The sequence below is a fragment of the Taudactylus pleione genome, unplaced genomic scaffold (genome assembly GCF_031769625.1).
Source record: "Taudactylus pleione unplaced genomic scaffold, aTauple2 ptg000483l, whole genome shotgun sequence".
NCBI lineage: Eukaryota > Metazoa > Chordata > Amphibia > Anura > Myobatrachidae > Taudactylus > Taudactylus pleione.
The window spans coordinates 3,668,188-3,685,611 of record NW_028284885.1 but is presented as its reverse complement, the minus strand read 5'-3'; the positions used below and the strand labels follow the sequence as shown (position 1 = coordinate 3,685,611).

The window sequence follows — 17,424 nt, the reverse complement described above, 5'->3', positions numbered from 1 at the left end:
GTGACCCATGTGAGGAATACTGTACCTGATTAGGAAGGTGGTGCAGCCAAGCCCGGACGTGACCCATGTGAGGAATACTGGGCCTGATTAGGAAGGTGGTGCAGCCAAGCCCGGACGTGACCCATGTGAGGAATACTGGGCCTGATTAGGAAGGTGGTGCAGCCAAGTTCGGACGAGACCCATGTGAGGAATACTGGGCCTGATTAGGAAGGTGGTGCAGCCAAGCCCGGATGTAACCCATGTGAGGAATACTGTACCTGATTAGGAAGGTGGTGTGGCCAAGCCCGGACGTGACCCATGTGAGTAATACTAGGCCTGATTAGGAAGGTGGTGCAGCCAAGCCCGGAAGTAACCCATGTGAGGAATACTGTACCTGATTAGGAAGGTGGTGCAACCAAGCCCGGATGTGACCCATGTGAGGAATACTGGGCCTGATTAGGAAGGTGGTGAGGCCAAGCCCGGACGTGACCCATGTGAGGAATACTGTACCTGATTAGCGAGGTGGTGCAGCCAAGTTCGGACGTGACCCATGTGAGGAATACTGGGCCTGTTTAGGAAGGTGGTGCAGCCAAGCCCGGACGTGACCCATGTGAGGAATACTGGGCCTGATTAGGAAGGTGGTGCAGCCAAGCCCGGACTTGACCCATGTGAGGAATACTGTACCTGATTAGGAAGGTGGTGCAGCCAAGCCCGGACGTGACCCATGTGAGGAATACTGTACCTGATTAGGAAGGTGGTGTGGCCAAGCCCGGACGTGACCCATGTGAGTAATACTAGGCCTGATTAGGAAGGTGGTGCAGCCAAGCCCGGACATGACCCATGTGAGGAATACTGGACCTGATTAGGAAGGTGGTGCAGCCAAGCCTGGACGTGACCCATGTGAGGAATACTGTACCTGATTAGGAAGGTGGTGCAGCCAAGCCCGGACGTGACCCATGTGAGGAATACTGGACCTGATTAGGAAGGTGGTGCAGCCAAGCCTGGACGTGACCCATGTGAGGAATACTGTACCTGATTAGGAAGGTGGTGCAGCCAAGCCCGGACGTGACCCATGTGAGGAATACTGTACCTGATTAGGAAGGTGGTGCAGCCAAGCCCGGACGTGACCCATGTGAGGAATACTGGGCCTGATTAGGAAGGTGGTGCAGCCAAGTCCGGACGTGACCCATGTGAGGAATACTGGGCCTGATTAGGGAGGTGGTGCAGCCAAGCCCGGACGTGACCCATGTGAGGAATACTGGGCCTGATTAGGAAGGTGGTGCAGCCAAGCCCGGACGTGACCCATGTGAGGAATACTGGGCCTGATTAGGAAGGTGGTGCAGCCAAGCCCGGACGTGACCCATGTGAGGAATACTGGGCCTGATTAGGAAGATGGTGCAGCCAAGCCCGGACGTGACCCATGTGAGGAATACTGGGCCTGATTAGGAAGGTGGTGCGGCCAAGCCCGGACGTGACCCATGTGAGGAATACTGGGCCTGATTAGGAAGGTGGTGCGGCCAAGCCCGGACGAGACCCATGTGAGGAATACTGGGCCTGATTAGGAAGGTGGAGCAGCCAAGCCTGGATGTGACCCATGTGAGGAATACTGGGCCTGATTAGGAAGGTGGTGCAGCCAAGCCCGGCCGTGACCCTTGTGAGGAATACTGTACCTGATTAGGAAGGTGGTGCAGCCAAGCACGGACGTGACCCATGTGAGGAATACTGTACCTGATTAGGAAGGTGGAGCAGCCAAGCCCGGACGTGACCCATGTGAGGAATACTGTACCTGATTAGGAAGGTGGTGCAGCCAAGCCCGGACGTGACCCATGTGAGGAATACTGGGCCTGATTAGGAAGGTGGTGCAGCCAAGCCCGGACGTGACCCATGTGAGGAATACTGGGCCTGATTAGGAAGGTGGTGCAGCCAAGCCCGGACGTGACCCATGTGAGGAATACTGGGCCTGATTAGGAAGGTGGTGCAGCCAAGTGCGGACGTGACCCATGTGAGGAATACTGGGCCTGATTAGGAAGGTGGTGCAGCCAAGTGCGGACGTGACCCATGTGAGGAATACTGGGCCTGATTTGGAAGGTGGTGCAGCCAAGTGCGGACGTGACCCATGTGAGGAATACTGGGCCTGATTAGGAAGGTGGTGCAGCCAAGTGCGGACGTGACCCATGTGAGGAATACTGTACCTGATTAGGGAGGTGGTGCAGCCAAGCCCGGACGTGACCCATGTGAGGAATACTGGGCCTGATTAGGAAGGTGGAGCAGCCAAGCCCGGATGTGACCCATGTGAGGAATACTGGGCCTGTTTAGGAAGGTGGTGCAGCCAAGCCCGGACGTGACCCATGTGAGGAATACTGTACCTGATTAGGAAGGTGGTGCAGCTGATCCCACAAGAAACATGTCACAGGCTCTGTTTGAAAAATGACAGTTAGGAGCTGATTGGCTGGTACTTTATCTCTGTCCTATTTATTTCCATCCAAGGCTTAATAAATAGACCCCTTTATTCCATATAGTCAGGATATTCGCCTAGACCAGGGTGAAGCGCTACATCAGAAGTCTGGAACTTTAGTAAGAGCATCAGATACCCAAATATCAGTGGTATCCGGTCTATAGATCTGCAGTAAAAAGGTAGACAATGCCTAGATAGACACCAGATGTTAGACAGGCAATAGGGCGACAGGGACATACTGTAGGTCGACACACTAAAGGTAGACATGTAAGAAGGTCAACAGGTACAAATGGTCAATAGGGTCAAAATGTTGACGTGCAAATGGTTGCCATGAAAATGGTCGACACATAATTTTTTGGTTTATTTTAGGGTTAGGCACTTACCAGAGGGTTAGGGTTAGGCACTAGAAGGGACGGTTAGGGTTAGGCACCAGGAGGAAGGGTTAAGGTGAAGATTAGGGTTGGGAAAAAAAATCAGGCGTCGACCATATACATGTCGACCTTTTGACCCTGGCGACCAATTTGTACATGTCGACCTTCTAACATGTCGACCTATTGTCCCTGTTGACCTATTGCCTGTCTAACATCTGGTGTCTATCTAGGTATTGTCTACCTTTTACTGTAGATCTATCAATCCATAACCATATCAGTAACCCCCTTAGATTGTAATAACAGTATTAGAAAGTGATGAAATGATAATAATAATGGGTTCTGCTATGTAACACACGTGTCTCAGCGGTCACTCTTTCTTATTCTTTCACAGAGGGAACGACTGAGAAACATTGAGCGGATTTGCTTCCTCCTCCGTAAGGTGCGTACATTGCTGTGCCCCATCCTTGGCACCTGTGCCCTCTTACCCATCGTACAATGTGAGCCATGCTTTCTGTATGTAAGTGATAGAGGACAGTAAGGGTTACATTTATTAAATTGAGGGTTTTTAGAAGTGAGTTTTAGTCGAGATATTGCCCATAGCAACCAATCAGATTCTAGCTATTATCTTCTAGAAGGTGCTAGTTAAATGTTAAGTAGTATCTGATTGGTTGCTATGGGCAACATCTCTTCTAAAACTCAGGGCCTGATTCAGAGCCGCTTGCTGCTGGCGAGCGCTCGCTCTGAATCAGGGTGGGGATTTATTTATTTCTTTATTTTACCAGGCCGCTCGCTAAGCTGTGGGTGACCACCCACAGCTTTTGCGAGCGGCCTGCAGCCCGTCGCGATTATGGCAACCATCGGGCTTGCGAGGAAACGCTGTGGTAGGGTCTCAGCTCTCGAAGCCCGAGTGAACTCCCAGCTCTAATAGAGCAGGAAGTCCACTACTGACATCACGAGTAGGGCCGCCCACAAACGCCAAGCGTTCCTGAGGGAACGCCTGCGTTTGTACAGCCACCCCCTCCTCTCCCCGCCTACAAAATGGGACGAGCTGTCAATCAACATCGTCAGCCGCCCTGTCTTGTAGCGAGACCCATAGTGACGGAGCAGGCATGCGCAGAGGGGGACCATTGTCCCGCTTGCGAGCGCTGTCCGCTTGCGAGCGCTGTCCGCTTGCGAGCGGGTCTGAATCAGGCCCTTACTTCTAAAAACTCTCACTTTAGTTAATTTACCCCTAAATGTATATATGAGTTATGGGATTCCACCTGTACCCTTTCTTCTGTTATAATGAAATGCATCCACATAAGCATGTGTTGTAAGACAGGTAGTAAGGTCATGGCCACAGCTTATGCCCGGCTTAGGCAGCACACAGCAGGGGAGGGTTACTCTGAGAGACCGCCATAACTTATAAACTATGTACAAGTTTACTTGTGATGAGCTGAGGACGGCCTCGTCCTGTACATGTGGGCGGTTTTAGGGGTTATTGATCTGTATTGGGAACCACCTGTCAATATATGCTAGCAATCAATGGGATTGCAGGGTGACTCTGCAAAGATTGGAACTAGGGCTTCATGCATTAAGCCTAAGTACCAACCAATTAGCTTCTAACTGTCAGTGTTTGAAAAATGACGGGAGCTGATTGGTTGGTACTTTATCTATCTGAAAGAAATTCTCAAAGTTAGACTAAAGCTGGGTACACGCTGAATGATATATTGGCCTATATTTCATGTGTGCCCCCGATATGTCTGTCTGAACAACGTCGCTCACTGACATATATCGCATTTGCCCTGCAGCACCGGAGATGGTCGATATATCTGCAGATATCGGTGCATCTGGCCGTGTTGCCCAAACACCTGCTGCAGGGACCGCTGGTGACTGACAGCCCCGCCCAGTTGTGATGTCAGGGAACACACTCGGAGTGGCCGATCGGTAACTGTATAGCTTACTTGATCGGCTGCTGTGTGGGCAGTTCCACCCATTGTCAGTTCCGTCGGCACAGTGTGTAACCGGCTTAACTTTCTTGCCCACCTGAACAGAGAGGGGCAGGGCCGTAGCTAGGGGCGTGCGGCCGGTGCAGCTGCATAGTGCACAGGGCTCTGGGCGGCACACGGCCCCTGCTTCTGGCATATTTGCCAGAATTATGGCAACCTGCCATAATTACAGCTGCCGGAGCGTCTTACCCAGGGGTTGGGTATGGGATGCTGGCAGTCGGCAGACACTTATTGGTCGGTATGCTAACCCTCCCTATCCTAGCCCACACCATCCCTCTTTGGTGCCTAACCTTCCCCCTAGTGCCTGAACCTAATCTACCCCTCCCCACACCCGAAACCTAAGCCTCCCCCTTAATACCTACCCCCCCCCCAGTGCCTAATCTTAATGCTAACCCTCCCCCCAGCCCTGCTAGGTGACCGGCGTTGGGATTCCGGCGGTGGGAATGTAAGCGTCGGCAGCTTCAGGTGCCGGGGGCCAGCTTCCCTTATGCGCAACGTCATGACGTCACGTGCAAAGGGCGCGGGCCCGGCACAGGGCACTTAGCGCCCTAGTTACGGCTCTGGAGAGGGAGTGGGTGGATGGTAGGGGGTCATTCAGACCCGCTCGCGAGCGGCAGTACGCTCGCAAGCGGGTCGATGTTCCCCACTGTGCATGCGCACGACAGAGGGAGCTCCGTCGTGCGCATGCGCGAGACCCGGGGAGCTAAGGGCTTTCCATCGCTCCGGGTCTCGCACCAAAGGGGGCGTGCTGTCGATGTTGATTGACAGCACGCCCCCTTTGGTGGGCGTGCCGGGGGCGTGCCTGCCAGACGGAGGCGTTCCCATGGGAACGCCTACCGTCTGAAGCCGGCCCCACTGACATCACTAGTGATGTCAGTGGGAGTGATTTTGGCTCTGATAGAGCCAAAATCACTCCAGGGCTTGTGGCAGGGAGACCCTACCGCAGGGTCTCCATCGCAAGTCCGATAGTCGCGATGGTCAATTCCATCGCGACCATCTTTTTGGCCGCTCGCATTTTCATGGAGGAGGGCCCTGATTCAGAGCGAGCGCTCTGGTCAGAGCGTTCAGCTCTGAATCAGGCCCATAGTCCCCAGGGAGAGTGAGTGTCAGATCTAATTTCATTTGACATTGGGTGCATACCTTCTCCTCCTACCCGCATAAATATGTTGTATTACCACCCAGATAATTAGAGGGATAATAAACATTATATAATAACGTTACTACCAGCGATCCTTTAAAATTAGATAACCACATTATGAACCTCTGAGGAAATAAATAGAATATAAAGTACAAAGTGTACTATAATTACTGCTGTGTTTAAAAAAAATAAAAACGCAACAAGACTGGAGCCGTTCATGTATTACCCATCACTCATCACATTAAGACGCTATAGGACGGCGGCAAATCTCCAGCTGTGGACTGCGCTCCCTGAACAATGGCTGGAAATTATCCCAGAAACAGTCATTTCCATCTCGTTAGTGCTACCAGGGACCTAGACAAGTATAGTAAACGCTGAGTGCTTGGCGCTGATTGTATCTCTGTTAAAATTAATATTTCATTGGAATATGCTTTAAAGATGGATAAACCCCACATTCTTCATCATCTGCATAAATGAATGGTAGTTAAGTGCGTTGTTCAATCTTTACTAACTTTTCACTGGCGCTTTTCTATGGCGTGAAATGCCATGCAGTCTCTGGCTGAGGTTCGCTCGTGATCGGCGTAAGCTGGGTAATGGATCTCGGAGAAAGTGGAAATGACATGACTTTGCTGGGAAACTGGCCTGAATACAATATTACTGCTACATGATAGAAACTCCAACTTCCAAGAAACAAATGTATTTGCAGTGCTGGGCTCTGCTTTATATACTGTTCACCGGATTGGAGAGTCAGGTTGTACACTAGACGCTAAGGGGCCTGATTCAGACCCGGACGCTATGCTGCGCTCGCTCGCATTGAGTGATTTCTCGCAATCTGCGCATGCATATGAGTCGCAATGCGCGTGCGCGAAAAAGTCATTGCGATGGGAAAGTTCTCACCCGTAGCCCGCAGTCGGGCCGCTATTTTGAGTGACAGATAGCGCCGTTTGTGGGTGGTAACAGGGGAACGTGCTTGAAAACTGGGGTGTGGATGTGCGAACACAGGCGTGCCCGACCGTCAGAACGGCGTTTAATGAGTGTGCATAATTAGCCAAGTAGCGTCATTACACACGTGACTGGGTTGTATTTTAGCCTGAACTGCTCGCAATGTTGTGGTGGGAAAAGGCTGTCACAAGCGCTGCGAGCACCTCCCATGGCTCTCGATGTTCCCGATTAATCCTACAACTGCCGGAGATGGCGTGTGTGGCGAGTGGCAAAGGGGCGTCTTTATACAGGTGCGAGCGCCTAGTGCGGACGCTCGCTATTACTTAGTGGGCGGCTTTACGCGACGCAGTGCGAGCACATGATTTAAATAGCCGGCCCCTTTTAGCCAGCATCCGGGTCTGAATCAGGCCCTAATTTAGGCTCCTAGTCTGTCTTTTGTGTACTAGCCACCCTATTGGAGTCTACTTTACATACTGGACAATATATTGGTCTTAGCTTTGCAAACTAGCCCCAAGATTGGGGTCATATTGGTGCACTAGCTACCATAGCGGTCTCTGGGCCTGATTCAGGCTCGTTCGCTAGGCTTCGTTCGCACGTAGTCTGCCGATGTTTGCAATCTGCGCATGAGTATAAGACGCAATGCACGTGCGTGAAGCGATCGCCCCTTGTACATAGACGCCTCGCTAGATTGAGTGACAGGACGAGCCGTTTGTGGGTGGTAACGGGATGGTCGATGGAAACGGGGGAGTGGCGGTGCGAACGCAGGCGTGTCTGAGCTTCTTAACGCCGTTTCAGAGGCGTGCATAATTAGACGCAGCGTCATAGTACACGTTACATGGCTGAATTACACACAGCAGCACTCGCAGTGCTGGCGGTAGGGTATGGTCAGCCACAAGTTCTGCGTATGGTCCGATGTTACTCGATGTTACCGATTGTTGCATACACTTCCTGGAGATGACGTGTATCACTAAGGGAAAGTGGGCGTCTTAAAACAGGATGGTGGGCGTCTAAATACACACCGCGATCTGTTTTTAGTACTAGCCACCAAAATTCAACTTGCTTTATATACTAGTCACCGGTATTAGGGGCCTATTCATCAAACGATAAATGGCCCAGTAACCATGCGGAAACGCTAGTTTAGTTACTGGGCCATTCATCATCAGGGGTCCGATAGAGCCCTCTGATATCCAGCAAACTTCGAAAACTGAAAGTTTTCGGAGTTTGCTCATGAGAAACTTTGCTCTCGTAGCCCCGCTTCTACATGTGGAATCCGAGCGGATCCCTCCGCCGCCTTCTCACGGACTCCCCCGGCAGCTATGCGCATGCCGACAGTAACGCAGCTACAGCTTTTCAGAGCAGCTGTCCCCTCCCCGGAGCAATGATGGATTAAGTATCCTCGTAGCGAGTTCAATACAAAGGGGCATATTCAATTAGGTGCGAAAAGTCCTGTACTTTTTGCATGCCGGAGTTTTCATCGACATCGCAGGTTTTCCATGGGAAAAAGTATCGTGCTCGTCCCCGCTTATCCCCGTACTCAATTAGAAATCCGTGAAAACGGGACCTGGTGAATTCAGACCTGTTGCCAGATTTGGGGAAATCAGCCTGACACCTCCCAAAAGATGCACTGACATTGGGGATCACTATAGATCCCCCCAAACTGCTGTAGGTATTTGGGGTACTCTCAATAGCTGCTAAATAGCGTATTAAAGGTTTTTTTGTGAAAATAAGTAGTCCCAGCAAATTTGGGGTACATGAAAATGGGTGCTAGCATAAACGTAAAAAATCCACCTACCGCAAGTACCTGCAAACTTTAAACCACCTGGCACATACTTGGGGGCCCCCCTGGAGTCTATTTCGCTAGTTTTTAAGTTTGTCCCCCAACATTGTACTTTTCCGCCCCCTTTTTCAAAGACATATTTTGAGGTGTTCTTATGTATTTTTTAAACTTTTTTTGACACAGTTTACCCTTGGGGGCCTGTCCCAAGGGTGCAGGGTGGTTCCCGCAAGTTTGCACCCCAAAACCCCAATTCTGCACTTTTTTTCGACAGCTTTCATAGGCGAATCTTTTTTGCCTATTCCAAGGCATTCAGTTTCCGCACCGGCGAAAGGTCTTTGGAATTGAATACGGGGATAAGTTTCCGCCTGGCAAAATGACGTCACCGCCAATACTTTTCCACAGAGACTGACTTTTCGCACCTAATTGAATACGGCCTTTAATCTTAGGGCCTCTTATGATGAATAAGCCCCATAGTGATGTAAAGTACACAGAGTAAAATAGTAAAGTGCTTAAGGATGATGGCGCAGGCTTTAAATTTGCCCTGATTGCCATGGACTACCGGTAGTAATTCTCAATTTACTGTATCTTCTCTGGTGAGAAGGGGCGGTGCGTTCTAATGTAGGCGCAGTACAGTAAGCACAGCTCTGTCATTGACTGAAAGTTCTATAGCACAGAAGGGGGAAATGTAATAGGCCCCACATTGGCGGTTGATTCTGGACCAATCAGGGTCTCCCGGGCTCCTTGAGATAAGGCAAAGCCCCTGATTCGCTAGCTGTACTGCTCCATATTCATTTTCTAGAGAGTAGCATATAGCACATGGGCAAGCCAGTTTCTCCAGAAATGGGATTAAGCCAGTGGTTCCCAAACTAGGTGCCACAGGTTTGGTGGTCCAGGACCAAATCTAATTACACTGCACAACAATGAAAATGTTTCCGGTGTGAAAATATTTACTTCTAATTGATGTCAGCATGCAAAGAATGAATATGACATTTACAACTCTCAGTTAGCTCTGAGTTCCGAGATATAGCCCATGTATGACGATGTAGGGGTATTCCTAGTGACCTGGGCAGAATGGAGAGAATCTTACCAGCAATCTGCGTTCTGCACAGGGGGGCGGGGCCTAATGACTCAATTAAATGAATCAGTTATTTGTCCCCTATTCAATTATATGTGATTCACGGGATTCCCCCCACACAAGATATCTGTGGGGCACTGAGTGACAGCATAGGGAGCGATTCCACCAAGACATCTCAGCAATGGGACAAAGATATCAGGGCAGGTGACAGTGACAAGAGATGGCCCAGAGGAGGAGTATAAGCGACAAGCAAAGAGAAAGCACCCCCATGTATAGGCCCCTATATTACATAGTACTTTCCTATGCTGTATGTGTGTTTCCTATACTGTATGTATGTTTCCTATGCTGTATGTGTTTCCTATGCTGTATGTGTTTCCTATGCTGTATGTTTGTTTCCTATGCTGTATGTGTTTCCTATGCTGTATGTGTTTCCTATGCTGTATGTTTGTTTCCTATGCTGTATGTGTGTTTCCTATGCTGTATGTTTGTTTCCTATGCTGTATGTATGTTTCCTATGCTGTATGTGTTTCCTATGCTGTATGTCTGTTTCCTATGCTGTATGTGTGTTTCCTATGCTGTATGTTTGTTTCCTATGCTGTATGTATGTTTCCTATGCTGTATGTGTTTCCTATGCTGTATGTGTTTCCTATGCTGTATGTGTGTTTCCTATGCTGTATGTTTGTTTCCTATGCTGTATGTGTGTTTCCTATGCTGTATGTTTGTTTCCTATGCTGTATGTGTGTTTCCTATGCTGTATGTTTGTTTCCTATGCTGTATGTGTTTCCTATACTGTATGTATGTTTCCTATGCTGTATGTGTTTCCTATACTGTATGTGTGTTTCCTATGCTGTATTTTTGTTTCGTATGCTATATGTTTGTTTTGTATGTTGTATGTTTGTTTCGTATGTTGTATGTTTGTTTCGCATGCTATATTTTTGTTTCGTATGCTGTATGTTTGTTTTGTATGTTGTATGTTTGTTTAATAAGCTGTATGTTTGTTTCGTATGCTGTATGTTTGTTACGTTTTGTGTTCTTATTTGTGATTGTTTGAATTAAAACTGTTTATTTTCTATCAAGAAAATATCAGATTATTTAAAAATAGCTTTTCACTATGACTATATTACTAATGTACATACAGTATAGTGCAAGTAGTGTAGCTCAAAAAATAGAGCTAGTAAAAACATTCTGAAATCATTTTAGTTTTTCTTGACCTCAAATTAGTAATGTATGACTATTAGTGATGTATGACTATTAGTAATGTATGACTATTAGTAATGTATGACTGTTAGTAATGTATGACTATTAGTGATGTATGACTATTAGTAATGTAGGACTATTAGTGATGTATGACTATTAGTAATGTAGGACTATTAGTGATGTATGACTATTAGTAATGTCTGACTATTAGTGATGTATGACTATTAGTAATGTATGACTATTAGTGATGTATGACTGTTAGTAATGTATGACTGTTAGTAATGTATGACTATTAGTAATGTATGACTGTTAGTAATGTATGACTATTAGTGATGTCTGACTATTAGTGATGTATGACTATTAGTGATGTATGACTATTAGTAATGTATGACTGTTAGTAATGTATGACTGTTAGTAATGTATGACTATTAGTGATGTATGACTGTTAGTAATGTATCACTATTAGTAATGTCTGACTATTAGTGATGTGTGACTATTAGTAATGTCTGACTATTAGTAATGTCTGACTATTAGTGATGTATGACTATTAGTAATGTATGACTATTAGTAATGTATGATTATTAGTAATGTATGACTATTAGTGATGTATGACTATTAGTGATGTATGACTATTAGTGATGTATGATTATTAGTGATGTATGACTATTAGTGATGTCTGACTATTAGTGATGTGTGACTATTAGTAATGTCTGACTATTAGTAATGTGTGACTATTAGTGATGTGTGACTATTAGTAATGTGTGACTATTAGTAATGTATGATTATTAGTAATGTCTGACTATTAGTAATGTATGACTATTAGTAATGTGTGACTATTAGTAATGTGTGATTATTAGTAATGTCTGACTATTAGTAATGTCTGACTATTAGTAATGTATGATTATTAGTCATACATTACTAATAGTCAGACATTACTAATAGTCATACATTACTAATAGTCATACATTACTATTAGTAATGTCTGACTATTAGTGATGTGTGACTATTGGTAATGTGTGACTATTAGTGATGTATGACTATTAGTAATGTATGATTATTAGTAATGTATGATTATTAGTAATGTCTGACTATTAGTAATGTCTGACTATTAGTAATGTATGATTATTAGTAATGTATGACTATTAGTAATGTATGATTATTAGTAATGTATGACTATTAGTAATGTATGACTGTTAGTAATGTATGACTATTAGTGATGTGTGACTATTAGTGATGTATGACTATTAGTAATGTATGACTATTAGTGATGTATGACTATTAGTGATGTATGACTGTTAGTGATGTATGACTATTAGTAATGTAGGACTATTAGTGATGTAGGACTATTAGTAATGTATGACTATTAGTAATGTAGGACTATTAGTGATGTATGACTATTAGTAATGTAGGACTATTAGTGATGTATGACTATTAGTGATGTATGACTGTTAGTGATGTATGACTGTTAGTGATGTATGACTGTTAGTGATGTCTGACTATTAGTGATGTGTGATTATTAGTAATGTGTGACTATTAGTAATGCGTGACTATTAGTGATGCCTGACTATTAGTGATGTATGACTATTAGTAATGTATGATTATTAGTAATGTATGACTATTAGTGATGTATGACTATTAGTAATGTATGACTATTAGTGATGTATGACTATTAGTAATGTATGACTATTAGTGATGTATGACTATTAGTAATGTATGACTATTAGTAATGTCTGACTATTAGTGATGTGTGACTATTGGTAATGTGTGACTATTAGTGATGTATGACTATTAGTGATGTATGACTATTAGTAATGTATGATTATTAGTAATGTATGATTATTAGTAATGTCTGACTATTAGTAATGTCTGACTATTAGTAATGTATGATTATTAGTAATGTATGACTATTAGTAATGTATGATTATTAGTAATGTATGACTATTAGTGATGTATGACTATTAGTAATGTATGACTATTAGTGATGTATGACTATTAGTGATGTATGACTATTAGTGATGTATGACTATTAGTAATGTATGACTATTAGTGATGTATGACTATTAGTGATGTATGACTGTTAGTAATGTATGACTACTAGTAATGTATGACTATTAGTGATGTATGACTATTAGTGATGTATGACTGTTAGTAATGTATGACTGTTAGTAATGTATGACTATTAGTAATGTATGACTATTAGTAATGTCTGACTATTAGTGATGTCTGACTATTAGTGATGTGTGATTATTAGTAATGTATGACTATTAGTAATGTATGACTATTAGTAATGTATGACTGTTAGTAATGTATGACTATTAGTAATGTATGACTATTAGTGATGTATGACTATTAGTAATGTATGACTATTAGTGATGTATGACTATTAGTGATGTATGACTGTTAGTAATGTATGACTACTAGTAATGTATGACTATTAGTGATGTATGACTATTAGTGATGTATGACTGTTAGTAATGTATGACTGTTAGTAATGTATGACTATTAGTAATGTATGACTATTAGTAATGTATGACTATTAGTGATGTCTGACTATTAGTGATGTGTGATTATTAGTAATGTATGACTATTAGTAATGTATGACTATTAGTAATGTATGACTGTTAGTAATGTATGACTATTAGTGATGTATGACTATTAGTGATGTATGACTATTAGTAATGTATGACTATTAGTAATGTATGACTATTAGTGATGTCTGACTATTAGTGATGTGTGATTATTAGTAATGTATGACTATTAGTAATGTATGACTATTAGTAATGTATGACTATTAGTGATGTATGACTATTAGTGATGTTTGACTATTAGTGATGTATGACTATTAGTGATGTCTGACTATTAGTGATGTCTCACTATTAGTGATGTATGACTATTAGTGATGTATGACTATTAGTGATGTATGACTATTAGTGATGTCTGACTATTAGTGATGTGTGATTATTAGTAATGTGTGACTATTAGTAATGTGTGACTATTAGTGATGCCTGACTATTAGTGATGTATGACTATTAGTGATGTATGACTGTTAGTGATGTGTGACTATTAGTAATGTATGACTATTAGTGATGTATGACTATTAGTGATGTATGACTATTAGTGATGTCTGACTATTAGTGATGTGTGATTATTAGTAATGTGTGACTATTAGTGATGTATGACTATTAGTGATGTCTGACTATTAGTGATGTGTGATTATTAGTAATGTGTGACTATTAGTAATGTGTGACTATTAGTGATGCCTGACTATTAGTGATGTATGACTATTAGTAATGTATGACTATTAGTAATGTGTGACTATTAGTAATGTATGACTATTAGTAATGTATGACTATTAGTAATGTCTGACTATTAGTAATGTATGACTATTCGTGATGTATGACTATTAGTGATGTATGACTATTAGTAATGTATGACTGTTAGTAATGTCTGACTATTAGTGATGTATGACTATTAGTAATGTCTGACTATTAGTAATGTAGGACTATTAGTGATGTATGACTATTAGTAATGTATGACTATTAGTAATGTAGGACTATTAGTGATGTATGACTATTAGTAATGTATGACTATTAGTGATGTCTGACTATTAGTGATGTTTCACTATTAGTGATGTATGACTATTAGTGATGTATGACTATTAGTAATGTCTGACTGTTAGTAATGTATGACTGTTAGTAATGTATGACTATTAGTGATGTCTGACTATTAGTAATGTATGACTATTAGTAATGTATGACTATTAGTAATGTATGACTGTTAGTAATGTCAGACTATTAGTGATGTATGACTATTAGTAATGTGTGACTATTAGTGATGTATGACTATTAGTGATGTATGACTATTAATAATGTATGACTGTTAGTGATGTATGACTATTAGTGATGTATGACTATTAGTAATGTATGACTATTAGTAATGTATGACTATTAGTGATGTATGACTATTAGTGATGTATGACTATTAGTAATGTATGACTGTTAGTAATGTATGACTATTAGTAATGTATGACTATTAGTAATGTATGACTGTTAGTGATGTATGACTGTTAGTGATGTATGACTGTTAGTAATGTATGACTGTTAGTAATGTATGACTATTAGTAATGTATGACTATTAGTAATGTATGACTGTTAGTGATGTATGACTATTAGTAATGTCTGACTGTTAGTAATGTATGACTGTTAGTAATGTATGACTATTAGTGATGTATGACTATTAGTGATGTCTGACTATTAGTGATGTATGACTATTAGTGATGTGTGACTATTAGTAATGTATGACTATTAGTAATGTGTGACTATTAGTGATGTATGACTATTAGTAATGTATGACTATTAGTGATGTATGACTGTTAGTAATGTATGACTATTAGTGATGTATGACTATTAGTGATGTATGACTATTAGTAATGTATGACTATTAGTAATGTATGACTATTAGTGATGTATGACTATTAGTGATGTGTGACTATTAGTGATGTATGACTATTTTTAGAAAGGAAACAAATTAAAAGTATTAATTTGTTGTACAGTGTTATTTATGGTCCATGTGGTAGGCAAAACCAGAGCTGGCGGCTGGCATTCATAGTACCAATAATGAGTAGGGGGGCAGATGTAACACGTGCAGAGAGCTATAGCTTTGGGAGGGATCGTGTCCTAGCTGAACTCTAAACTTCAGTGTAACAATAAAGCTTTGGGGCTACATACAAAGCAGCCAGTATGTACCCTGCATGCTGCATGCACAATAATACATGTATCTGCCCCCTTGTATTGCAGCATGGTTTGTTCCAGGTGCAACTTTTTTTTTTTTGCTTTGCTCCCAACTCTGAAGCTGTCACCGTTCTCCAGACATAATCGCTTCTCATTCTGAGTCGGGTGCAAAGTGGTCGCAAGTGCGGATGGCAGGTTTAATTCCTTATGCTAATGCCAGTGTCCTTCTGTTTTCACGCAGTCGTGCGGCACCCAGTGTTATTCCATCAGCAGCCACCATCATGACGCAGTGTGCGCGCAGTCTGCAAATATCTGCTCAATGCATCTTAAGCTGCATACACACACAACGATTTTTTGAACGATTATCGTTAAATTATATAGTTTAAAGATAATCTTTTGAAAAAGCGTTCACTTTCTGAGTCAAACGATGAACGACATGCGCGTTCACGTTTGTAGTTTGTAGTTCAGTCAGACTTGTCAACTCAACGATTTTCATTAATTTAATGTGCAAAAATCGTTTGTAGTTCAAAAAATCGTTCATTATACTTCAAAAATCTGAAAGATAATCTGAGAGATAATCGTTCATACAATCGTTCATAAAATCGTTGGTAACAAAATCGTTGTGTGTGTATGCAGCTTCACTTTTGGCTGAATGGGACCCAATATCCTTATCTGGCTCTGTATCATGAGGAAAACCAAGTGTCCTTGCTATATGCTGTAGCTCTTGTTCTAGCGCTGTGTATATTTTCCCGTACTATGGACCTCATTCAGAGCCGGACGCTATTTGCGCTCGCTCGTTCAGAAAATAGGGGTGGCTATTCAAATGAACCGTTCGCTCTTTGCGGTCTGTTCACGCCTCTAGGTCTGAATGAGCAAACCAAACATGCGGTCGTTTTTTGGAAAACTACGCCCCCTGACCGCTCGCATCCTACGTCATGTCCGCTATTTATTAGATTAATCGAGTACATCGACCAGCGTATGAACTGCTCGCTATTCTTGTGGTTGGTTTTTCCTACCGCAATCTTGCGAGAAGTTCTGGCTATAAAATAACCCAGTGACGTGGTCAATGACGCTGCTGTATTAATTATGCACACCCATAAAACGCCCGTTTTGACCTTTAAGCACGCCTGCGTTCTGATCTCCACTCCCCGTTTTCAAGCACCTTCCCCTGTTACCACCCACATACGCCTCCTCCTGTCACTCAAAATAGCAGGCATTCGCTATTTAGCAAACAAACGATTTTCAGCCACACTCACTGGTTCGCACATGCGTATAATGATCCGTACGCATGCGCAGTTGTGCAAACATCGCTCGGAACGAACGAGCGGCCGCTTACGAGCGGCTCTGAATCAGGCCCTATGGTTATAGTAATGGTGTAAGCATATAAGGACTTATTCCAGGCTGCCAGCCACCAGCGTCTTCATGCTGCCAGTACTTAAATGTCAGAATTTACACAACTAATTACTTAAAAATCTAGAAAATTGCGGAGAGAAAGGTCACGCTCTGTCGGGTCTTTATTGTGCATTTATTTTTATCTAACCATGAAAGTACATTTTGAAATGCACGGGGAACTACTAAATATTTGATGTACTATGTTACACGCAGCCATCTGCAACAATTGTAGGTCAGTGTCTCGTATCCAATTAGCAGATATAGAATTTGTATAATCTTCCCTTGTCCTTATTATACACCGCACATGAACAGACAGGTAATGAAACATCACAAATCACATAGGAACGTGAGCAGAATATTCCGGGGAAATCGAGGGACCC

The 17,424-nt window shown here is 43.1% G+C and overlaps 1 protein-coding gene across 2 annotated transcripts in view; it reads left to right on the top strand.

Moving 5' to 3' along the window:
• The window catches only part of CNIH3 (cornichon family AMPA receptor auxiliary protein 3), a 164,193-nt gene that overhangs the window by 126,164 nt on the left and 20,605 nt on the right, over nucleotides 1-17,424 (top strand). For both annotated transcript variants that reach the window (XM_088449362.1, XM_088449361.1), the window contains exon 3: nucleotides 3,197-3,244. In XM_088449362.1, coding sequence (XP_088305488.1) covers nucleotides 3,197-3,244 — 48 coding nt within the window. The remainder of the gene's footprint in view (nucleotides 1-3,196; nucleotides 3,245-17,424) is intronic.